General features: G+C 61.6%; 1 protein-coding gene and 1 long non-coding RNA gene across 3 annotated transcripts in view; one reads left to right on the top strand and one right to left on the bottom strand.

Annotated features, from left to right (window-relative positions):
* Positions 1-1672: 1672 nt before the first annotated feature.
* The window catches only part of Pnpla5 (patatin like phospholipase domain containing 5), a 15287-nt gene continuing 5835 nt past the window's right edge, over positions 1673-11124 (bottom strand). Inside the window, exons 2-8 of one of the 2 annotated variants that reach the window (XM_048803013.1) lie at positions 10686-10730; positions 9705-9891; positions 8196-8256; positions 7343-7504; positions 5643-5775; positions 3422-3538; positions 1673-2904 (exon numbers count right to left, since the gene is read on the bottom strand). In XM_048803013.1, the coding sequence (XP_048658970.1) occupies positions 2805-2904; positions 3422-3538; positions 5643-5775; positions 7343-7504; positions 8196-8256; positions 9705-9891; positions 10686-10730 (805 nt within the window). In that variant the 3' untranslated portion in view covers positions 1673-2804. Of the gene's footprint in view, positions 2905-3421; positions 3539-5630; positions 5776-7342; positions 8257-9704; positions 9915-10121; positions 10373-10685; positions 10731-11124 lie in introns of those variants that run through there. The other variant, XR_007347556.1, reaches the window with a different exon arrangement.
* Positions 2579-4584, top strand: LOC125616803. Its single transcript, XR_007347557.1, has 3 exons — positions 2579-2713; positions 3505-3644; positions 3999-4584. It is a non-coding gene; the product is annotated as an uncharacterized LOC125616803 (long non-coding RNA).

The raw sequence follows: 11124 nt of genomic DNA, 5'->3' as shown, positions 1-11124 counted from the left end.
GTAAATACCCCGAGGAGCGTGGACACCGGTCCATTTACACAGGGCAATGGCTCTGAGAGGTGAGGGCTTCCCTGGTCACATCCATGCCAGTCGCAGAGATGGGACTCAAAGCCCAGTCGGCCTGAATGCAGAGCCCAGGATGTGTCCTCTGCTCTGGAGCATCTCAGGGTCCCGTGTAGGGTGAGCACAGGTAACTCCTGGAGCACAGGGCAGGGGATGCTGACTCAGATCAGCTCTGGGGCTGTGAGTGCCGCCACCCCAGGCCAAGGAAGGCACAGCCATCTGATGCACCCGCTGCGGGGAGGCTTGGTCAAACTCATTCATCCTGAGGCTACATTAATAGAGACAGTGAGGGGAGGTGGGAGGTGAGAGTCAATTTAGGTCCAGTGCTGGTCCTACCATCCTGGGTGCTGCTGGACCCCTTGTTCTTAGAGGGACGTGGACAAACCAGGACTGAGGGGCTGCAGGGGTGAGGGGCTGCAGGGGTGAGGGGCTGGGGCTGACTGAGCAGCATCCCAGGTCAGGGATGTCCCTGAAGAGTGGTCACAAGGCACAGCTGCTTGCCATGCAAAGCAGCCTGGGAGTGACCAAGGGACCTGCCAGAGAGTCCCCAGATGAGGGGAGCAGGCAGGGCGTGTGACAGGATACAGAGCGGGGATCTGTGTCCCAATACAGGACAGGAACCAGAAAAGCACTACAAGCTGTGGAGTGTGGCCCTGGGGGGCTGGGAAATGGCCTGTGCAGTTGTCAAGCTGCGGGCGCACGACCTCGGCCGAGCCTCGGGTAACAGAATCCCAGGGAGTCTGAGAGCAGAGGGTCAAAGCACTGGCAGCATGCTGCTGCGCCCGTGGGGTGGACAGGGAGGAGGGTGGACGGGGGGAGGGTGGTGCACCATCCACGGTGCAGAACAGCAATGGGGACAAAGAGGGCACTGAGTAAAGAGATGATGGGGTGGGGTAACGAGGGAGGCCGGGTGCCGGTGGCCATGGCACTCCTGTCTATCTGTGACCAGGACAAAGGACCAGGAGCAAGAATGTCCTCCAAGGCCTCCTGGGATCTAGACCCTCAGCCTGGAGTCCCAGGTGGCCAAGCCCCCCCCCCTGCTCTGGAGGACCCCACACCCAGCATCTGTGCAGGTCGAGGGCCATAGAGCTGGGGACCACATGCCCCAAGTGGGACAGCCCCCTCCTGCTGCAGGGGGTGGTGTCTGTGCCCCACCCGGGAGACCACAATGGGGCAGAGGCCAGCTCAGCCTGCTGGTGCTGGAATGGGGTGTGCAGAGCCTCCCGCGGCCCGTCCCCTCGCCCTTTCTCACCCCGGCGCATCCCAGGCTCCCATGCCCAAGGCCCTGTCTCTTCCTGACCTCATGGCTGGCAGTGCGACCTGCCCTCACCGCTCCAGGCCCGAGGAGCACCCCGGCCCTCTGTTCCTCTGCTTCCAACTCTTGGCCTTTCTGAGTGGCCTGGCTGCCCCCTGCCCTCCCCGCCCTGTGGGGTACCCGCAGCTGCCACCCCTGGGAGTTGGATGCCCAGTGCCCGCTGGCCCTCCCCCTCCCCCTCACCGTCCCCCTCGCCCTCGCCCTCGCCCTCGCCAGGGAGTGGAAGTTCTGTTCGCAGCTGGTCCCAGAGCCCAGCACTCACTGGGCAGAAGCTGAACAGTGAGTGACTCCTTCTCTCTTTTGTTCTTGTTTATTCCTTGGTCCCTTCCCCCAGGCCTCATCTCCCGCCCTCCCCATACCCAGGGGGAGCTGCGCACCCCCTGCAGCCCCTGGCCGGGCGGGGTCTGCTGGGGCAAGAAGTGCAGGGACTCCCAGAAGAGCGCGGGCGCCTGAGGTCCAGCCTGTCTGCCCGCAGTGGACGGGAGGATGGAGGCCCTGGAGCCTTCCCAAGGAATAGGCTGTGGCGTGGCAGGGCCTTGGGGCCCAGCAGAAGCCCTGCAGCTGGGGTCCCGAAGACTCGGCCCGTGCTCCCTCCTTCATCTCCCCGGGGGCCCCCCCACGGGCTGGACCAAGGGCCAGCAGAGAGGGAGGCTCCCTGGGTGAGGCAGGTCCCTGGGTCCCCCCCCACACGCACAGCGCCCCGGCCAGCTCGGGTCAGAGAAGGGCAGACAGGATGTGAAGGGAGCCCCCCCGTCTTTCACTGTGCTCCCTGAGCTGGGCATTCGGTGGCCCCGACTTCTGGACAGCGTGCTGCCAACAGCTCCTGGCCGGGCACCCCACGTTCTGCTCGGCACGGGCGCCCTCCACGGCCCGGTGGACACTCCAGAGCTGGGCCGTGTGCTGGCCCCTGCCATCCTCTCACCCCTGATGGAGCGGGTGGCAAGGAGGACAGGGTGACCAAGAGGCAGGGCCTCTTCCAAACAGGAAGTTCCAGCGACAGGCTCCGTCCGAGGAGCAGGGCTGCTGAGGGGCAGGGGCCTTGGCCACCAGGAGACAACTGCCCACAGGTCGGCAGCAAGGCTCCAGGGTGGTGTACCTCCAGAGCACAAAGGAAAAGCAGGGGCGGCCTCATGAAAATGGGGGACCAGGGGGGGGAAGGGAGCACAGGGGCCCCGGGGGCCAGATGATATTGCCACCTAGGTGCAGGACGGGTGTGTGACGTCGCGTCCCGCCACTGTGTACAGCCATAGAGCACCCACAAAAATACATGGAAAAACCAAAGGCCCAGCAGTCCAGCGTCCTCCCTGGGCCAGCGGCGGGCTCCAGCTCCTGGAGGTGAGCCAAACCCAGGTCCACCCGCATGGCAGATCCTGGGGCGGACGAGGCAGGACACGTTGGGGGCGTCACAGGCTGACCCTGCCCTGCACTACAGACCTGAGGGTGGACCACAACTCTGTGGACAGGGCCATGGAAGGAGCTTCCCTGGGCTGGAGGGGGCCGTGTCCTCGACCACGGTGACAGGCAGACTGCGGAGGGAACCGGTGATGACTCTAAGTTTCAGGGCTTGTGGGTTGACGAAGGGCGGGGCCACTCGAACAGTGTGAAACCCCTGGGGCACCCTCTGGCACTGTGCCCAGGCTGACTTCTGGGTCCTGCCCAAGGCCCTCAGTGAACCAGGCTGGCCACTCCCGCTGGTCTCCAGGACAAGGAAATGACTGTGGAGAAGGACGGGGGAGGGCAGGGGTCTCTGCGGCAGGAGCCAGGCAGCTCCCTGGGGCACACGGGCCAACCTGGCACAAGGCCTCACAGGGACATTTGGAGCAACACAGGACTGGCAGAGATCGCAAAGCAGGGGATCCTCCTGTCCTCCATATAGGGCATAGTGGCTGCCCCTGCAGGTCACATGGACCCACCAGGGAATGGCCCCAGAGAAGTCAACACAGGTCCTCCTCACAGCACAGCAGGGCACAGGACAGCGGTGTGGACTGCCTGCCCAGGGTCCTAGGAAGCAGCTGGTGCCCCCCAGGCCCTCTGCCCACTCACCTGACCAGCCTGAGGAGCTGGGCCTTGGTCCTGGAGTGGATCTCCAGAGCCGTGCTCTTCACCAGGCCCCACATCCACCACAGGTCTGCGGGCGCGTCCGGCAGCCAGATCACCAGCCTGGACGGGGGACAGCATCAGCCTCGCCCAGCAGCCAGCCCAGAGGCCACCTACCCCTCAGACCCTGAGGGAGCTACCAGCCCACAGGAAGGGGCTACCCAGATGGGTACGAAGAGTCCAGAGGTGTGGGCCACCATTGCAGAGCAGAGCAGGGCCCCAGGGCACCCGCAGGGCACAACGATCCACCATGGGCTCTGAATGCGGCAGAGGTGGCGGGCCTTAGGTCACCAGCGAGGGCACAGGTAGGGCACAGGTAGGGCACAGGGCACAGCCCAAGGGTGGAAAGGGCGGGGCTTTAAGGACAGGCAGGGCCCGCCCCCCTCTCCTGCTCGTTAGCTACGTGACCTGAGAAGCTGGGGAACCTCTCTGGCCGCTTTACTCCCCTGTCACACGAGGACAGTCAGCCCGCCTGCAGCTCCTGACCTCCTCCTCATCTCCCCTCGCCCACTCTCCTCTCAAGGTTCCTGAAATGTCACCTGACCAAGGCCCCCGGGCTCCTTGCTGCTGACGTGGCTCAGCCAGCACCAGATGCAGGGTGCGCAGAGCGCTGGACCCCACAGGACCAGCCAGCCCAGTCCTCTACCTGTCTCTGAAAAACACTGGCTGGACACCTCCGCCCACTCACCGGCTGCTGCAGGTCCTCACCTATTACCTCACCCCCTGGGAGGGCCTGAACAGGGGCTGGAGCGGGGCAGACGGTCAGAGGAGGCGAGGTAGCAAGCCAAATGGAAGCCGGACCGTCCCCTCCCTCATTCTGGGCCCTCTGCCCCTGTTAATGCAGACTAACTACGCGTGGAGCATGGGGTGATGGGAAAAACTACGGGTACAGGGGCTGGGGATGTGGCTCAAGCGGTAGCGCGCTCGCCTGGCATGCGTGCAGCCCAGGTTTGATCCTCAGCACCACATACAAACAAAGATGTTGTGTCCGCCAAAAACTAAAAAATAAATATTAAAATTCTCTCTCTCTCTTTAAAAAAAAAGAAAAGAAAAGGAAAAACTACGGGTGCATTTCCTGTGTTCTGGGAAGACCCCGTAGCGTCACATAATGGATCTTTTTTTTTTTTAACTGAAAAGGTTAGATTTTACTTTTTTTTTTTTTTAATTTCAACTTGTAGTTTCAGTAAACAGCTCAGCAGGAAGAAAATCTGAAGGTAGAAAGCGCTCTCCTGGCGTTGGGCTGACCCAGTCATCAGCTTAACGTGGAACAGGACAGAGGCTGTGACTCACTGTCATGGACCTTGCATGGGACACAGACCTCCCTATGTCACCTCCCTGCTTGAACCCCCGTCTAACACCAGGATGAAGAGTACTCGATCCGCTGCAGAGCCCTGGGTGTGGCCCCTTGTCAGCTTCTCACTCCAGCTGGCCTCCCTCTCTGCTCCTTGAATGTGCCCTGCTCTCTTCTGCCCCAGGACCTTTGCAGATGCTGTCCCATATGCCTGGCATGCTTTTCCCTTCCCCTGTGCCTAGCAAACCCTTATCCATCCTTCAGATTAGCTCCAAAGTCATCTCCTCTGGGCAGCCTTCCAGGCCAAATAGCTACTAGTATGAGCTGTGCCAGCTCAGAGCCAGCGTGGACCTCTCCCAGGACTCTCCAGGAAGAGCTGAAGTTGCACAGCAATGATTAGTGGGTGGTGAGTTCCACAGGAGCTGCTGCCCCCTCACCCCAGACCCTTAAGGGCTAGTGGCCGAGTGAATGGAGGAGTCACTCAGCACATCACCAGGACTGACGAGGGCCGAATTAGCCAGACTGCCCTGGAAGGGTCTTGCTTTAGAGAAGAGTTAACGTGGCCCAGAGTAGTCAAGAGAGCTGGCCCAGGCCACACAGCTAATCTGAGCTGGACCAGCTCTGAGAGTCACCCAGGAACATCGTCTCTGAGACTCTAATGAGCAGAGCCGGGGCCAGAGGTCCCAGGCGCAGGGCAGGGCCAGGAGCTGACCTGGGCTCCCAATCCAGCCGCTACCCGCCTCCCACCTGTCCCCCCCTGTGGAGGAGCCCACCAAGGCCCTGGGCCACTTGCCAGCACCCAGCCCACCATGGACCCTGGTCTCCCCACAACCCTGCCTGAGAGACAGTCCCTCCCCGCACCCCGCTGCGCCTCACCTTCTGCCGCGGAAGTACACGTACTCAAAGGGCAGCGTGCAGGGCAGGAGCAGGTACGTGAGCACCTTCCCGGGCCCCGACCGGCGGAAACGGGCCCAGGCACTGGGGTCCCTCCTGACAGCCTTCCTCAGTGCTGCAAGAGAGTCACCTCGTGGCTGTGGCCGTTTGGAACCCATGGGCTGGCAAGCCCACCTCCAGCCAGCCCTCCCAGGCACCCTGAGAGCTGGCAGCCCAAGCCCCTCTCTACCTCGTGAGGGTCACCCCACCCCTTTCTGCACAGATGGACACAACACCGTTGGAGCCCAGCCATGTGCCAGCAGGGTGCCAAGCCCTTCACACATGCCCTCTCACTGATGTCCTGGAGATGGACATGGTGTGCCTCTTTCATAGACGAGGAGACTGAGGTTCAGAGTAGAAAAGTGACTTAACGAAGGATCATCACCAGATGGTGCTTGTAAGCACCCCACACCTCTCCCGGCCCTCTGGGTAGTCTGTCGTGGCCCCTTGGGTCCCCACCACACCCCCCTCCAGAGCAGTAGCACATGGCATATTAACCTCAGCAACAGCTGTGAACACAGCAACCATTTCCTAAGTCCCCTATTCACTGACCAGAGCCTAGATCCCAGCCTCCAGACTTCAGTGTGGGCCTGGGGGCACCAGCAGCCTCCACGCCAGCTAGGGCCAGCCCGTGTCAACACAGCCCCAAGACCTGCTCCACCCAGGACGAGTCCATTTCCTTCCCTGAGCCCAGATAAAACCAGGACATGGGCTCGACCTTCCTCCCGGGGCAGGTGGGTGAGGATCGAGGGATGTGGACAGGGGCCTGCGCTGTCATTTCCCTCTCGGCTGGCTGCCCTGTGTGGCTGCAGGGACACTGCGAGGCCTGCAGATCCCAGGCTTGGACCTCAGGAGCTCAGCACAGAACCAGCACCATCCGGAACCAGGAAGAGGCACCTCCTCCCCGGCATCCTGTCCCTGCCCAGCCCTGGACCACCACCTCTCCTCCCAGCTCCCAGCCCTCTCCTCCACAGCTGGGCAGCCGCCCACCTGGCCACCCGGCCCCTTATCTCAGCTGCCCCCCCCAACCACTGTGCTGGTGCCCCGTGGGCCTCCCAGGCCTCCCTGACCCTCGGGATCTCCTGGGTATCTGCTGCTCGCACCTTTGGAATCCTGGACTCACCCTTACCATCTGTGCCTACTTTGGGCTTTGTCCCTTCCTGCTGCTGAGATCGAGACGCTTAGTTAAACCAAAGGTGGGACTAAAAGGCTCAGAGCAGAGCCTCCCTCTGCCGGGAGCTGGCTGTGTCACCCGACAGGTCCCCCCCTCGCTGCCCACCGCCCCCAGGGTGGCCAGGAGAGGCTCGAAAGCCGACTTCCTCACGGGAGCCCAGTGTCTCTCATACCCGCTGCCCTGCCCTTTCTCAAGCACAGACCTGAGTTCGAATTCCCCTGCAGGCTCTGTGACCTCGCCCGGTCCCTGTCCCTGAGCTTCAGTTTCCCCATCGAGAAAGGGGGTAAGAATGACGTGGAGGCCGGGGCGGGGCGGGGGTTTGTGGAGGAATGAGTGACGCAGCCCGTAAAAGGCCCTCCGCACACTTGGCACTTAGCAGGTGCTCATTAAATAAGTGCTGGCCCCTGTAGATCGCGCTACTTCATGGCAGGGTCCCTGGCCCCAACCCCAGGGCAGGAAGGGGCAGTACCAGCCTCCAGTTCTGGCGAGAGCTGCTCCAAGCTGGGCACGTCCTTGACCAACACGGTGGGCACATGGCAGTTGAAAGACACCCCGTCATCTGGGGTCCTAGCAGGGGGTGCTGGGGGATCCCTAGAGACCAACGTCCACAGCACGGGCTCCTTGGTGAGTCCTGGCCAGGGGGAGAAAGAGGACAGACAAGTCGCCCCCGCCCACACCCAGCTTGGGGAGCAGTCCTCTCCGCTCCCCGCTGCTCCGCCGTTTGCCCTCTCCAGTGGCTCTCCAGAGCCCGGACCCTGAAGACATGACTCAGGGTCAAACTCTGGCTCCACTGCCTGCAAGCTGCGTGACCCAGCCCCTCCGTGCCTCAGTTTCCCTCTCTGTGACAGTGAAACGAAGATCGGTCGGATGATAGAGTGGTTCTGAGAACTAGGTGCCATCAGGACATGACGCAGGCTGTGCTCGGCCGACGTCCACCTCCCCTTCCCCTCCGTGTGGGGCGCAGCATGGGGCTCGAGGACCTGTGCTGGGGTGACACCCAAGCTCTCTAGCCCAGGAGACCTTTCCCCGCCTGCGGTCAGTCCGAGCGCACCACTCTCTCCATCCCAGGCTGAGTCCACGTCTCCCCTGGGCTCCCACAGTCTGGAGCTTCCCTCCCTCTGCCACCGCACCCCCTCCCTGGGGTGTCTCTGCACCCATTACTGTCACCCTGCACCAGGGACCTGCGTGATTCCTCTCTGGTCCCCAGGTGTCTCTGAGAGAGGATGAGAGAGCCCAGGTCCCTAGTGGCTCACAGGCCTGGAAGGCAGGGTCTGCCTGGCACCTGTGGGACACGAGGCCCACCACCATCCCCTGCCGCTCACCACGTGCCTCCAGGAACCTCAGGGCGTCCAGGTACCCTTGTCTGCAGCTGTCGGCCACCACCTGGACACACAGGGCAGGGCAAGTGGGCCAGGCCTGGGCTCACACGGGACAGCCCGTCCCAGACTGGAGCCTGGAGTTCAGTGGGTGGTCTCCGTCCTGCCTACCCTCCCCAAGCAAACCCTGGGCAGGGCACAGGGACCCTGGGGACCCTGAGGGACTGAGAGACGCTGAGGGACTGAGGGACCCTGGGGGACCCTGGTACCAGGTAGGGAGGCAGATAGGGCTGAAGGCAGAACAGGTCTGCTCAGTCCCCCTGCCCCTGGCCCCACATCCAGCTCTCCTTGGGGACTCTTAGCTGCCAGTCCTTGCCCCAGCCTGCCCCTGGGCCTCAGGGCCCTCCCCTGGAAGATGGGGGAGCGAGGCCTGACTCTCGTAGGTCAGCAGATAGCCCTTCCCTTCGGCCCTTTGATGTTCATTTCCAGACTAGTCTGAGTGGGCAGAGGAACCAGGGCCCACACTGGCCTGGTCAGAGTGCCACGGGCAGGGAGACGGACCTGCAGGCTGGGACGGAGGCCTGCCCCCTCCCCTGCTTGCTGTGTGACCTTGGACCACAGTGCCGTCTCTGTGAGAGCCTCTATTTCCTTGTCTATACTCGGGAGCCGAGAGTTTCTGCCCACTCAGTGGTGTGGAAAGGACCTCGTGAGTGAGTTTTGTTTATCTTTGCTTTTTGTTTTATTTGTTTGCTTAGTTCTGGGGATGGGACAGCTACCTCCCCAGATGTTTTTATTTTTTGAGACAGGGTTTCACTAAGTTGTCTAGGCTGACCTTGAACTTGAACCTGTGGTCCTCCTGCCTCAGCCTCCCCAGTTGCTGGGAGTACAAATGTGCACCATGGTACCCAGCCAGAGGACACAGCAAATGGACATGACCTTGTTGCACAAATCATGGAGCGTGTGCCGGGCGTGGTCGGGGGAGGAGCTTGTTGCAACGATCAACTGTTTGTTGTCAAATTATTCATTTCCCAGAAAATGCAAGGGTAAAAAGCAGGAAATGTAGGTTGGTTGTCCACTTTGTTGTGCTTCCCTATAGGACAGATGGCCAATACGGGCACAGTCCAGGGCAGCCGTGGAGACATGAGTCCAGACTGGCTGAGAGTCTAAATCTTAGCTGTGTGACTTTGAGCAAGTTGCTTACGGTATCTGAGCATTTGTGTCCTCTGAGAAATGGAAACGATAGCAGCACCTGCTCACAGCACCTGGCCCCGGGGAACACAGGCCAAGGCCCCTCTGCAAACCAGCTCAGCAGCACTGTGTACTCACCCAACCTGGGCCCCGTCCTAACTCAACAGCCCCTTAGGGCGGGAAGGAAGGGTGCGAACCCTGGCTTTGGACGGGAGGCTTGGTGTGAGATGGGGCATGTGCTGCAACTGCCCTGAGTGGTGTGGAGGAGACGTGGCACAGAATCTGAGGCACGGGGCCTTGGCCACCACCTTGGAGACCCAGACCTACCTCAGGTTTGGGGGGTATGAGTGATATGAACCCCAGGAAGAAGTTCTTGGTGGAGATTTGGAAGCTGGCATTGAAAGCATTCAGCTCGTGCAGGCTGGCCGAAGTGCTCCGGGGACAGATGTCCACTGTCCCATGGAAAGGGGACACGGTGATGGTGGAAGGGCAGTCCGCGAAGGGCAGATTGTTGCTCAGAGCCCCATCGATGTAGCGCTGCAGTTCGGGTGGGCAGGTGGCTGTGCTGCCCTCTCAGGACACCCACCCTCCTCCCACACCCAAGAACCTGCAGCAAGTGACCCTCCTGCTCCCGCGGGCCCAGCAGTGGGGAGGGCCGGGCACGTAGCAGGGGCTCAAGGAGAAAGAGGGGGGCGTGTACCCAGCTGCCCAGAGCTGTGGACACTAACCCTCAAGGGCACTCACCTGCCCTCTGAACTCGGGGGGGATTGTCCCACAGTAGAAGGGGAAGTACAAGGTGCAGACCAGGGCCTGGGGACAAGAGCCACGGGAATGTGACTTCTCGCTCCTGGGCAGGAACCTCCGGCACAGAGGAGGCGACTCCTGTCCTGTGTGCAGGTGCGGAGGGGCCACCAAGCCCTCAAGGGAAGAAGGGGTTTGAGTCCCCCTCCTTTCTGCTGGGGGACCTCTGCCCACCATGGTTGCTGCTGGGACCCCACCCCCAGCCTCAAAGACAAGCAGCGGCACCAAGGCCACGTCCTCACCCGCCCTGAAGGAATGCCCCCCTGGACAGTCCCACAGACTGTCCCCTGGGCATTGATCAACAGGTGCACCTGCACTCACCCACCCGGAAAACACCATCTACTCTCTCCTGGAAAGGAGGTGCCTACGGAAGACCAAACCCCTCTCGGCACAGACTGATACATTGTCACGGGGAGATGAAATGTCTGTGCACTGCAGGATGTGTGGAGACGGCGATAAGCTGGGCCAACCCACTCCTGGTTGGGCACCGCTGACTGGTGCTTCCACTCACGAGGAGCATAGACCCTGCCTGAGAGGGAACCCCCGACCCTCTCTGGGAGACGCAGAGCCTGTCCTGGCCTGACCAGCTGGAATGCAGGCGAGAGCCCCCTTTCTGTAGATTAACTATGGTGACAACAGTGACGTCTGCTGAGCACCTATGATGTGCCAAGTCTGTACTCTGCACCATCCAGGAGAGGAGGCTGGAACACACTATGGGGTCCCCAGCTGGCTTCCCCAGGAACCGAGGGACCTGAGCCTGCAGCAAGTGACTGGTCCCCCCCTCGGCTTGCTAATATCAGACACCTATGACTTGGCCATCTCAGAACTGAGATGGTCCCAGTGCTGGGGATGGGGAGCACCAAGATGAAGCACCCTGTATGGGGACCCAGGGTGGGTGGCAGACAAAGCCCATGATGGGAAAGATGGGCACAACTGCAGCGGGGGG

Source organism: Marmota marmota, unplaced genomic scaffold (genome assembly GCF_001458135.2).
Source record: "Marmota marmota marmota unplaced genomic scaffold, marMar, whole genome shotgun sequence".
Taxonomy (NCBI): Eukaryota; Metazoa; Chordata; class Mammalia; order Rodentia; family Sciuridae; genus Marmota; species Marmota marmota.
The sequence above is the reverse complement of the archived record's forward strand: the minus strand, read 5'-3'. Positions and strand labels throughout refer to the sequence as shown.